The sequence below is a fragment of the Populus trichocarpa genome, chromosome 3, assembly GCF_000002775.5.
Source record: "Populus trichocarpa isolate Nisqually-1 chromosome 3, P.trichocarpa_v4.1, whole genome shotgun sequence".
NCBI lineage: Eukaryota > Viridiplantae > Streptophyta > Magnoliopsida > Malpighiales > Salicaceae > Populus > Populus trichocarpa.
This window is the reverse complement of record NC_037287.2, coordinates 15,092,980-15,104,252: the sequence shown is the minus strand read 5'-3', so window position 1 is coordinate 15,104,252 and position 11,273 is coordinate 15,092,980. Positions and strand designations below refer to the sequence as shown.

The window sequence follows — 11,273 nt, the reverse complement described above, 5'->3', positions numbered from 1 at the left end:
TATCACTGCGTAGTATTTACAGTGTTTCATTTTAGAGAATAATATAAAACATATCTTGAAACTTTACCTAAAAATTTAAATTATTGGGTTGAGATAGTTCTTTGACATGGTATCAAAGCCTTAATGACCAAGCGGTCACGAGTTCGAATCTCACCATCCCTATTTATTTGATAAAAATTAAGCACAAGGTAATGTGAGTCTGTGCAAGTTTCAAGTCCAAAGGGCTTTCACTTGAGGGGGTGTGTTAGAGAATAATATAAATCATATCTTGGAGCCTCACCTAAAAATTTAAGCTATTGGGTTAAGATGGTTCTTTAACATTTCATTATGAAAAACAATCTTTTTAACTTTTTTATAATTATAATTTTTGTAATTATTTGGTCATTTGATGAATAAGATTTATTTTAGTTCCTCGTACAGTAATAAATGCACTTAGTAATAAGTGTATTTAGTAATATTATGTTTTTTAATTAAAAATATATTAAAATAATAATTTTTTAAAACACTTTATTTTAGACAGAGGTATCAATTTATAATAATATTATTCAACTATTTTAACCTCACGTCACTATATTTTATTGCTAGCATCTCATCGTTGTTGCCCCCACCCGTTAATCATCACTATCATTATTTCACCACCACCGTCTTATTATTGTCACCACAAATATTCAACTATTAATACTATTATCTATTCTTTAATATTTTCACCATTATTATCATCTTCGCTACTGCATCCATTACTGTTAATGCTACATCATTTCATCAACTTTTTTTTTACTTAAAATGATCACTCGGGGTCATTTGTTTTACATTAAATACTTTAAAAAAAATTATAGATTTTTCCATGTTTATTTTTGAAAAAAATATTTTCTTATTTTTTTTCTCGTAAAATATTTTACAATAAAATTGATCAATAAATAATATTTTACAGTCAACCTTCAAATTCAGTTTCTTTACTGAAAAATAATCTTAGCTCATGAATTTTTCTAAAAAATTATAAATAGTAATTTACCTGTAATATCATCCATCTATTTTAACCATCATTCTCATCTCATAATCACTACCACCACCTCCTCCTTCTTCATGACCACCTTCACTACCAACACCATCTCCCGACTACCTCCTCCACCACTATTATCATTTCATCATCACAATCACCTCTTCTTCCATAATCACTATTCAAAATATTTAACATGTAAAAAAATAAGTCATCTTAAAAATTTTAAAAGACAAATCATGCTTTTATTGGTTATTTAAGTTGTATTTGGACTTGTTAAGTCAACTGGATCACCTAAAATTAACTATCATACACTTTAATTTTAAACTCGTGTTAGAAAAGAAGCCAAGTCGAAAGTTTTTAAAGTTGATCCATTTTGTAAGGTTTAATAACAATGCCAAATAAGTTTTTAAAAAAATTCATCTTCCATTTTTTTCTTTCAATTGAATTATTTTTTTGATTTTTTATTAATTTTATTCTTCAATATTTAGTTGATTTTGAATTGATATTCATAATTTATTTTGATTTGATTTTTATAAAGTTTTCATAATTTTAAACAAGTATCTCGACATTAAGTAAAAAATAGTTTAAAAAAGTTGGTAAACCTAGTAGAGTCTATATTTCATATCATAGGTTTGACAGGTTAAGCTATAAAATCAAGTCAATGTAATATGTCATCATTTCAATATTAAAAAAAAAGGTTATCCTTAAAGAAAATTTAAATTTAAACCATGTTTTTTACTAACCTTTCAGGTTATTTTTGAACTTATTAAATTGAATGAGTCACATTAAGATAACTTTTACACAATTTAATTTAAAACTAAAGTTAAATAAGAAGCTAAGTTATGAGGTTTTAAAATGAGTTTAATAACAATGCTAAAAATTTCATAAAAGCTTATACATTTTTTTAAGTTTCATAAAATTTTGATCTAACTCTGTAGTGTGGTCAGAAAACTACTATTACACTATAAAATGTCTAAAAAAAAATACACATGATCATTTAAACTCTCAACAGGCAAATCGTAAAAGACAAACCCACATGCAAAAAGAAAAAGATGCACTTGAAAAGTTAAAAATGGATGTGGAGACAACATCCTAAAAGCCAACGATTTTTTTAGTATAAAGTTGCTAAAAATTTATCCAAAGTGTCGTATATTTTTTAAAAAAAAACTAAAATAAAAGGGTGAAGTTCAACAATGTAAAACATTATGCACACACTCACTGTGAACTGAAAAGGTGGTTTTTTAACTTTTTTTATTAATTAAATCCTTCAATTGCAAAATTAATGCCCAATTACTTTAACTATGGGCAAAATTAAAAGAAGAAAAATCAAGGTGAAAAATACTCAAAAAAATAGCTGGTATTGTTAAAATATGATGCAAAATTAAAAAATGTATTTTTTATTTTTTAAAATTTACTTTTAATATTAAAAAAAAAAAATTTTAATATTTTTTTACTTAAAAATTTATATTTTTTATTTTGATCCAAAAATTTAAAAAAATTAATTTTTTTTAAAAAATATTCAAAGTAAAACTAACTCCCAAAAACCGTAATTATTCACATAAAAAATTGCTTCTACTGCTCTATAAAAAAAATCCCTCAAAAACAGCATAACCGTCCGTACCTTCGCACGGAGAGAGATAAGGGGCGCGCGTGAAATATAATGGTCGGAATGATGGCCGGAACGATGATGCCGCCACCTCAAGTAGCGGAGGGGGTGACGATCAGAGCGGCAGGGCAGCAGATGTCGGCGTCGCTAGCGAACTCGTTCAGAGTTCATGCTGTAGCGGAGCGATTATCTTTGCATATACAACCTGGCTTTGACAGTAACCCTACGGAATTCTTTGGCCTTTGCCTCTCTCTTGCTCGGTAAATTCATCTTCTCATTATCAGCCACACGAAAATTTTATTTATCTAGGTTTTTATTCGATCCTCTGTTTTAATTTCAGTGTTAAGTTTTGCTTGTTTAGTTAGCTAGGGTTTATAATTTAACATTATAAGTGTTTCTCGGTCTGGCGAAGCAGCGAGCATTTCGGAATTAAATTTTGATTAATTCTGCTTTTTTCTTTTTGTGTGTATTTTTTTGACACTTGCTGATGTTGATTAGATTATAATTAATAATTTTTTTTCGGGGAATACAGAGGGATTGATTTTGCAGTTGCGAACAATGAGACTCTGCTGAAAGCTCAAGAATTACCTTTTTTATTGAAACAAGTGAGTTGTTTCGTACTCTTATTATTGTTCCCTTTTTATGTATTCTGTTATCAATTGCATAATTTTATATTTTGGGTAATAATGCAACACCCTGCTATTTTCAAATGGACCACCCGTATTTATGTCAAGCTTCTTGGATTTTTCATACGACAGATGTTATGTTGATTTTGTTCTCAACATCATCTATGTTGGCTTAATTGACAAGTGCAGTTAGGATGGTCAGAATGTGGGTAATGTGTTCCATAATCTGTGCTACTTTTGAGCTAAAGCAATCTTCATTCATACTTCTTTATATTTAAATCTTTATGATAATAGGAGATGCATTAACTCTTCTGCATTTTTCCATTAGCTTGGGACATGTTGGATTAGTTCTTTTTCTGTTTTGGGTGTCTTGTTAGTCCCTAACATGACAGAGTTATTGATGGTGAATTTCTCGTGTTTGGGGAGAGGTAAAAAAATGCAAAAGTTTTTGAAATTGTGTATTGTTTGTGGTTATTTGGGGCAACTGGATGGAGTGGAATGCTGTTATCGTTCCTTGTACGAAATGCCATGGCATAGAATAGCTTTTTGGCATCCTTATGGAGTTTCCATAGACAATATTCAGCTGGACTGACAAAACCTGTTATCTTATTTCTTTTTCATTGTCTGGGAGGATAACTTGTCATGTTATATCCACTCCCTCTTTATCAATAAACTATTCTATTTTCAGCTTTAAAAAAATCTGCTATGGAGAAAAGTATCATCTTATATTTATTCTCATCTGCTATGCAGGTTTGCCAACGTAAAAATGATGTTTTCTTGCAAGCAGCTATTATGGTTCTGATGGCTTCCGTTAAGGTATCTCAGCAATACTTCTGTAGCTTGTTTAAAGCATTTTTACAAACGTTCCTCATCTTCTGTTGCATGTTGTTTTGGGCTATACAGCTGGACTTTTATTGTATGTGGTTTCCTTCATTAAATCGGAAAAATGGATGGATGGGTTCAGTTAATCATTACTGAATCTATTGTTTGGGGTGTCAGAGGAGAATTCTTGTGGAACACTTGAATGTGGCATGAATGCCTTTTCTTATCTAATGTTACATAAAGGTTTCCCCATTGATTCCCTTTTTGTCTTCAGGTGCATTGCTTGCACATTTTAGTGCCATCTTCCTGCGTTCTTCAAATGAATGCTCATGCTAAGAGTATTTTATTACAGCTAATAAATTCTTATGTTTGATCATTTCTTTTCCTCTTTTCCTCTCCCTTGTATTTTGAAAGGTTTTTATTTTTCTCTCTGAGGCCCGTACATTGTGCAGTTGTAGTCATCTGATATAAAATTGTACTGAGGTTCATGTGATCATTCTCACTTTCTCTGTCTTCATGTGGTAGAATGCTTGCATGGTTGGATGGTTTCAAGAGAAAGAAACTCAAGAACTCGTTACTCTTGCCACCGAGGTGCTATAATTTTCTTCCTCTGAGTTTTTGTGCCATATGTGATGTGATTTGCTTAGATGTTGCTAATTATCATCTTTCACTGCCTGTTTCAGATAGGGAAAGTCTTTTGCACTCCTGGAGATATTAATGCTGGGACAACTGATTCTCTTTCCATTATCCCAACAATCATGTCCAGGTAAAAAGGTTTTGTAATTCCTCTTCTTTTCCTTTTCCTTTTCTGTTTTACAACCTTTTCATTCTGAGTTTTCCAATTCCAGTTTTACAAGTAATTTCTGCTTAATGATTTTCGACTTTCGTGTTTGACATTTTTTTATGAGATCAACACACCACATGAAATGACTTTCCCATGATCTTTATGAAGGCATTTAACATTTTATGAGCGCTCACTATTGATGGTTGATCCTGTATTATTTTTTTCTTGCCAACTTTGGCCTGCTTGGTAACTTCAATAAATGAGAATTTCGTGTGCAAAAATAAAATGCGAAGTAGAATGATTATAAAGGAATCATAGCTAGAAATTTTGGCATCCTTTATAGAAAATCTAGTATAAAAGTGGTAGAGATGGAATTTTGGCTTGCATTTCACAACATTTGTCAAGATGTGCCCCTGGTTTCAGCCACCAAATGGGCTCTATAGTTGCTGTGCCGATTGAATTGTTAGGTTGGTTGAGGGGGAATCATATGAAATCTATCAAGATGGCCTTTGCTTTGAATTTTTTAGCTTTGCATGTCTTGAGATAATATTTGAACCCCCCCCCCCCCTCTTTCTCTCACAGGTTCTATCCACTAATGAAGATGGGTCAGATAATTGTTTCTCTAGAAGTCAAGGTAGTTTCTTTGCCGTTTTCTTTTATATCTTCAGCAGCTGAAAAATGCTTTTGTTGATGTTTTCTTTCTTTTTGTTTTGTGTGTTGTAGCCTGGGTTTGGTGCACACGTGATTGATTTTCATATTTCAAAGACGACAAGAAATTCGACCGAGGACAAAATAGTAAGCATTCTTTACTTTGTTTAAAACTTTTTACTGGTCTAAGGTGAGTTTGCATTGTAATATTGGGGATGAGTGGGATTTAAATTGAATATGCATCTGATCTTCTTAATTTACATATATTCTATTTAGAATTTGCTCTGTCTCTGCATTAGTGCCCTATTTGCTCAAGTTGTGAATGTTTCTGCTTAATGAATGGCTTATTATGTGACTACTGGCTGGACTGCTGGAAACCTCTTTTCTGTTTGACTTAATTGCCATTTTGATTTGTGGTCTGATTGATGCCGACTCTTATTTTGTTGGCTTATCTAAATTAGTCAAAGCATCTCACCTTCTATGTGCAATTTGGCCTTTGTTCTTGGTGCTCTATAGTTTCAATCCTCTGTTCCATGGGTGGTACTTTGTCTTGTTGGAATACCCAACTCGGGGAACCTCAGGCAAGTTGAATTGAGGGAAGAAGGTTCCCAAATATCACGTGTCTTAACAATTGAGCTTTAGGCAATGTAGACATTTGTATCTCTGCTCTGTCCAGGGTCACCAGGACCATGCAAAATAGATTTCAGCCATAAATTGGTAAATGTCTACCCTCAGTATTAGCATGCTGCAAGTTAACCCCAGCTGGGGAATGTCAAAAGTCAAAACCATTTTAAGTAAATGGCAACTGATCCTGACTGAGTTAATTACATGCTGTTATTATTATTTGTTTGCACTGTTACTGTTGCTTTAGTACTTTCACTCTCAGAATGGAATGTTTGATCGTCAAATTCATTCAACTTCTCACTCCTATTTTGTTTTATCCTGTGGCTTGCAGTGGTTATTTGTAGCACAGACAGATAATACGGAGACATCTACCTGTATTGTAACTCCGCAAGAAGTGAAGTATGCATCATTTTTTTGCTTCTTTGTTAGTTTCTGTTGCTTTATTAAATTCTGATAACCTTTTCTATTAAACCCTTTTAGCTTTCTTTTAAACGGAAAGGGAGTAGAGAGGAGAACTAATGTTATAATGGTTAGTGTAATTCCTCTTAAAGATTTTGGATTTTGACATATGCAGTAGCTGGATTTGATAGCTTTATGATGATTTTTCTTTTCAAATCAGGATACTGGACCACAGATGCCAACCAACGTTACTGGAATGCTTAAATATGGAACAAATCTTCTTCAAGCTGTTGGCCAGTTTAAGGGTATGCTCGAGCACAAGTCCTCCTATTTCTTAGAGTGACCTTTGTCTGACATTGTAGCTTTCTAGGCCATTATGTTATAGCTGTCGCCTTCATGAGTGTGGAACCAAAACCTGAAACTCCTGTCCTACAAGATTACGTTCACCCTTGTGCAGCTGAACTAGATCCAGGTATGCTGATAGTGGAAAAAAGAAAACAGAAGATATTGATTTTTCTTTTTGGTCTAGAATGGTTTTACAATTGTTTTTGTGGTGTTATTTGATCTTTCATTTGTTGTCTCTTCTTATTCTGTCGTAGATTCTGACATAATTGAGGGACCATCACGTATCTCTCTTAATTGTCCCATAAGGTATGCTATGGTACTTTTGCTTGTGATAAATGCAGTGATAATTTCTTATTCTGCTTCTCTGAATAAAAGTTTGTGGCTACTTTAGATTTGAAGCGATTTGTTGTAACTTGCTTTTCTCTCACTGGGAGAATTTGAAGCGATTTGTTGTAACTTGCTTTTCTCTCACTAGAATTTGAAGCGATTTGTTGTAACTTGCTAGTATTAAGATTGATTTAAGTTATTGAGAGAAGTGATGGTTTAACTTGTGTGAATCTTAATTAAAGTAAAGCGTAAGTTACTGTTAAATAGATTTTGGGTTTGCTATTATGTCTTGTTTTTTTATGAATGAAAAATCAGGTATAAGTCATTATGGCAGCATGTTTCTGTTTGTCTTTAGGGGCCAAAAATTACCCTTGTCCTGATCGACTGATTTTTCATCTCATACAGCTACACACGAATCAGAACTCCTGTCAAAGGGCATTCATGCAGACATCTTCAGGTGAGCAAACTTCTATTATCAACTGTTGATCACTGATGCTTGTTGCAAATAGTTGTCTCATTTGCATTGTCAACATAACAGCATGATGGGTATTAGTGTTTGGAACACTTGGTATTGTTTCAAGTAAGGCTGTGATTTCTCAGCATCCCCAACTTGTATCATTATGGGACCCTGGAGCACTGTGATACAAGGTTCTGCAAATCCCTAGTTGTCTGCATTATAGCATTTGGCTAAACTGTACAAGCTAAAATGTACTGTTTTTATTTGCTTGGAAAACCTTGTTTAAGGTGTAAAAATGCTTACTTTGCTACAAAACTGTTTCTGGGAAGTTGGAGCATAATTTCGAAACTAGGCAGAATATTTTAGATTATTCTAGTAATTTTATAGAGGACCAAGTAACTACGCAATATTATGGAAAATTAATATAGATCATCTCCACAATACTCCAATTTGCATGATATATTGTCTTCAGAATTGTTATAGAATTTAAGACACGGTTGCTTTTAATGTCCACTGACTTGTCATTTTCAATTGTTACTATTTCATGTTTTCCTTGTTTTTTGAATATTTTCCTTGCTCACTGCTTTCTATGTGCCTTAGTGTTTTGATTTTAGTAACTTCGTTGATATAAATACAAGAAGACCATCTTGGCGCTGTCCACATTGTAATCAGCATGTCTGCTACACAGATATTCGAGTTGATCAAAACATGGTTAAGGCAAGTTGTGGGGTTGGAACTGCTATATGCTTATCCTTCATTAATAAACCTGACACGTTTTTCTCTTATTATTATTGTCGCACGGGTTACAACAATTATTATTATTATTTTGGTTTGTTCTGTAGGTTCTGAGAGAAGTGGGAGACCATTGCAGTGATGTGATTATCTCCGCTGATGGATCATTGAAGGCCATCTCAGAAAGTGACAATAAAGTAGATCAGACACAAGAAAGGACTTTGCATTGTGAGAAGGGCATGCCGGAGCAGGTAGAATCTATGACTTCCACGAGAGCCCTTCCCATGGTTATGGATCTCACAGTAGATGATGATGAGATAAATGGCGAGGACAATATTGATGCTGAAGACAGGAAACCTTTTCTGGCTACTCTTCAAAACCATCCTGTCGATACTAATCCAATTCCAACCATGCCATCACAATTGATTAATGCAAATGCACCTAGTCGAAACTTTTCTACTCTAGCGGATGAATTTTGGTCCAGTCCTTACTGGTCCAGTTCTGCATCAGATGCACAGATGGTGAATGGCTTCTCTGAGCCCTCTACTACCACTTTTATGACATCTCCTGTGATAACTGATTCTGTTTCTCCTGCACTTAACTGTGATGTTGGGGGTTACGGGAATACCACCACCTCCTCAGTGATGCATAATCAGCTATCTGCTTCAATTTATTTACAGTCACTGCAGCAAAACTTTGTGAATTCAGTTGCCAATGGTGAGTATGGTACATTGCCACCAATATATCATGTCGACAGGTCTCCAATAGCAGTTCAGGCCCTCCCAGCTCGACCTCAAACACCAGCTCCACAACAAAGATCAAGAACTCCAAATCCTGCAATTTCCAGTGGGGCCTCCCTTTCTTCTCATGGTACTCTACCAGAAGCTGCAAATGGTCTTAGCCCAGTCTCTGGTAATATGGACAGGCAGCAGCAATTTGCAAGATCCCTTAACACGAATTCATCTTCTTCGCAGGTCAGATATGCTTCTGTTGCCTTTTATACTTCATTACATGTTTATATATGGCAAAGCATGTGCCTGCCACAATAGAACTGAGCTGGCATTATCAGACCACAAGTTCATTTAATTTGTTGTCTGCTTGACCAAACAGGTTGACAAATTGCATTGTTTATATGTGCCATTGAGTTTCCTCTTCCGTGTCTGCTAATTGAGCCATTGGATTTTATCTTCTGTATGTTTGTGTGCTTGAGAGCATTTTGTTCTGATTTCTTTCATAACCTTTTCAGCTTTATTGTTTGTCTAATTCTCTCACAGAACTGGAATATGCAAGACCATCCATTTATGCATGGTCAATCAGCTCAACAACAGGCTGTTACCCTCCCTAGTTCGAGTCAATTGGCTGGTGCTCACAGAGCATCCTCACCCAACTTACTATATCAGCAACCTCTTCGAGTGCCCCAATCAAGGAGCCACTCTCCAAATGTAGTCCGATCATCTTTGCCTCTGGCACCAGCTCAAACCCAGCAAGGGGCTGCACAAGTTGGGGTTGGAAACTCAGCAGGTGCTACAAATAGCCAACAAAGTAGGTTGATGGTTGCTGCTCAGCTTGCTGCCCAGAGGGCTAGACAGCCACCTTCAGTGCCAGTTCAAATTCAAACATCCGGAGCAGGGGCATCATATCTTACTAGTGCTGATGGGATTAGAGCGCCAGCAACTGAGCAGAGAGGGAATGCTGGAGGAGCATTGCCAGCAGTTTCTGGCACCGAGGGTCTGGTGGATTTGGCATCAGAACAGAATTGGCGACCAACAGGTCGAATGCGTGGAAGTCTCTCAGGTCGAGCTTATTCTGCTGCTCTTAAAGAGTTCATGGTTCAGCCTACCCAACAAACTCAAACCCCAAGACCACCACCAAACTTACCCCCATCTCAATCTAGTATGCCACCTCACCTGCAGTTTCTCTTTGCAAGAAATGCCCAAGTTCCACAGGCACAGAGTAGTCCTGTGACTGGATCTGCCATTTCAAATGGAAGCTCCAGTATTCTACCATAAAATTATCCACTGATTTGCTAACTTAAGATGTATATGAAGCGTATGGCTGAGTTTTGCTTCACACAGTTGTTCTGTATTAGGGCCTCGTAGAAATCTGAACTCCACGTGCGTGGATTCAGGATTGAACTTAGTTTCTAGTGGGGTTTTATATTGTTAAGTCAAACTTAACTAATTTAGGATCCTCCTAGGATTGTAAGACCATGTTTAATGATATTACCTTAACACTCCAAAAGAATTTGGGATTTTTTATGGAATGTTTATATGAATAGGGAAAGTATATTAATGTGTTTTTTTAATCTTTTAATAATGATTCCATGTCATGGCTCAGCGCTTGGGGTGGGTGCAGGTCGTGAGGATAAGTATTGGAGGTGCATCTATTTCTAAATTGTGATAAACAAGAGATGCGAAAAAAATAATTCTAAATGATTATATATTTGGCTTTAATAATAATGCCAAAACATTTTCTTAGATATGGAAGTTTTTTATACTTTTTTAAAAATTAGGGTCTCCACTCTCCAGTGAATACAAACTAGTTTTGTTATAAGGAAAACTAAGACACGAGGTGGTTTTACTATGTATTTTTTATATATAAATTATTGGGAGTTGAAGTAGTATATTGTTTTAAAATTTTATTTTGGTCATGAAACTATTGTTTTTACTCAATTGCACCATTTTAAACCCAAATTATATTTAATTGCTCTTTTTTTTCTTTCAATAAGGGTAAAATTAAAAGATAAATGACCAAATTAAAATAAAAACAGGGAAAATAAGTGTCAATTTCGAATTTTATATGAAAAGTCTAATTTGGCCCCTTTTCTTTTTGTTTAATAGGAAATTTATCCCTTTAATTATTGACAATTTAATTCCTATACACAACTTTATTTTTTTTATTTT

The 11,273-nt window shown here is 34.6% G+C and overlaps 1 protein-coding gene across 1 annotated transcript; it reads left to right on the top strand.

The window, feature by feature from the left end:
• Nucleotides 1-2,568: 2,568 nt before the first annotated feature.
• On the top strand, nucleotides 2,569-10,675 carry LOC7458200 (E4 SUMO-protein ligase PIAL1). The gene is made up of 16 exons (XM_024597644.2): nucleotides 2,569-2,866; nucleotides 3,139-3,211; nucleotides 3,983-4,048; nucleotides 4,580-4,645; nucleotides 4,738-4,820; nucleotides 5,421-5,472; nucleotides 5,562-5,633; nucleotides 6,442-6,509; nucleotides 6,591-6,639; nucleotides 6,730-6,814; nucleotides 6,880-6,981; nucleotides 7,109-7,160; nucleotides 7,587-7,638; nucleotides 8,239-8,355; nucleotides 8,481-9,344; nucleotides 9,645-10,675. The coding sequence occupies exons 1-16, from the start codon at nucleotides 2,661-2,663 to the stop codon at nucleotides 10,377-10,379; spliced, it is 2,742 nt and encodes a 913-aa protein (XP_024453412.1). The 5' UTR covers nucleotides 2,569-2,660; the 3' UTR covers nucleotides 10,380-10,675.
• Nucleotides 10,676-11,273: the final 598 nt, after the last annotated feature.

Bases quoted from the DNA above. Each gene is read 5' to 3' on its own strand.
- LOC7458200 (XM_024597644.2), top strand. From the start codon at position 2,661: ATGGTCGGAATGATGGCCGGAACGATGATGCCGCCACCTCAAGTAGCG. The intron at 4,049-4,579 runs GTATCTCAGCAA...TTCATGTGGTAG, and splicing joins TTCTGATGGCTTCCGTTAAG to AATGCTTGCATGGTTGGATG. The intron at 4,646-4,737 runs GTGCTATAATTT...TGCCTGTTTCAG, and splicing joins TCGTTACTCTTGCCACCGAG to ATAGGGAAAGTCTTTTGCAC.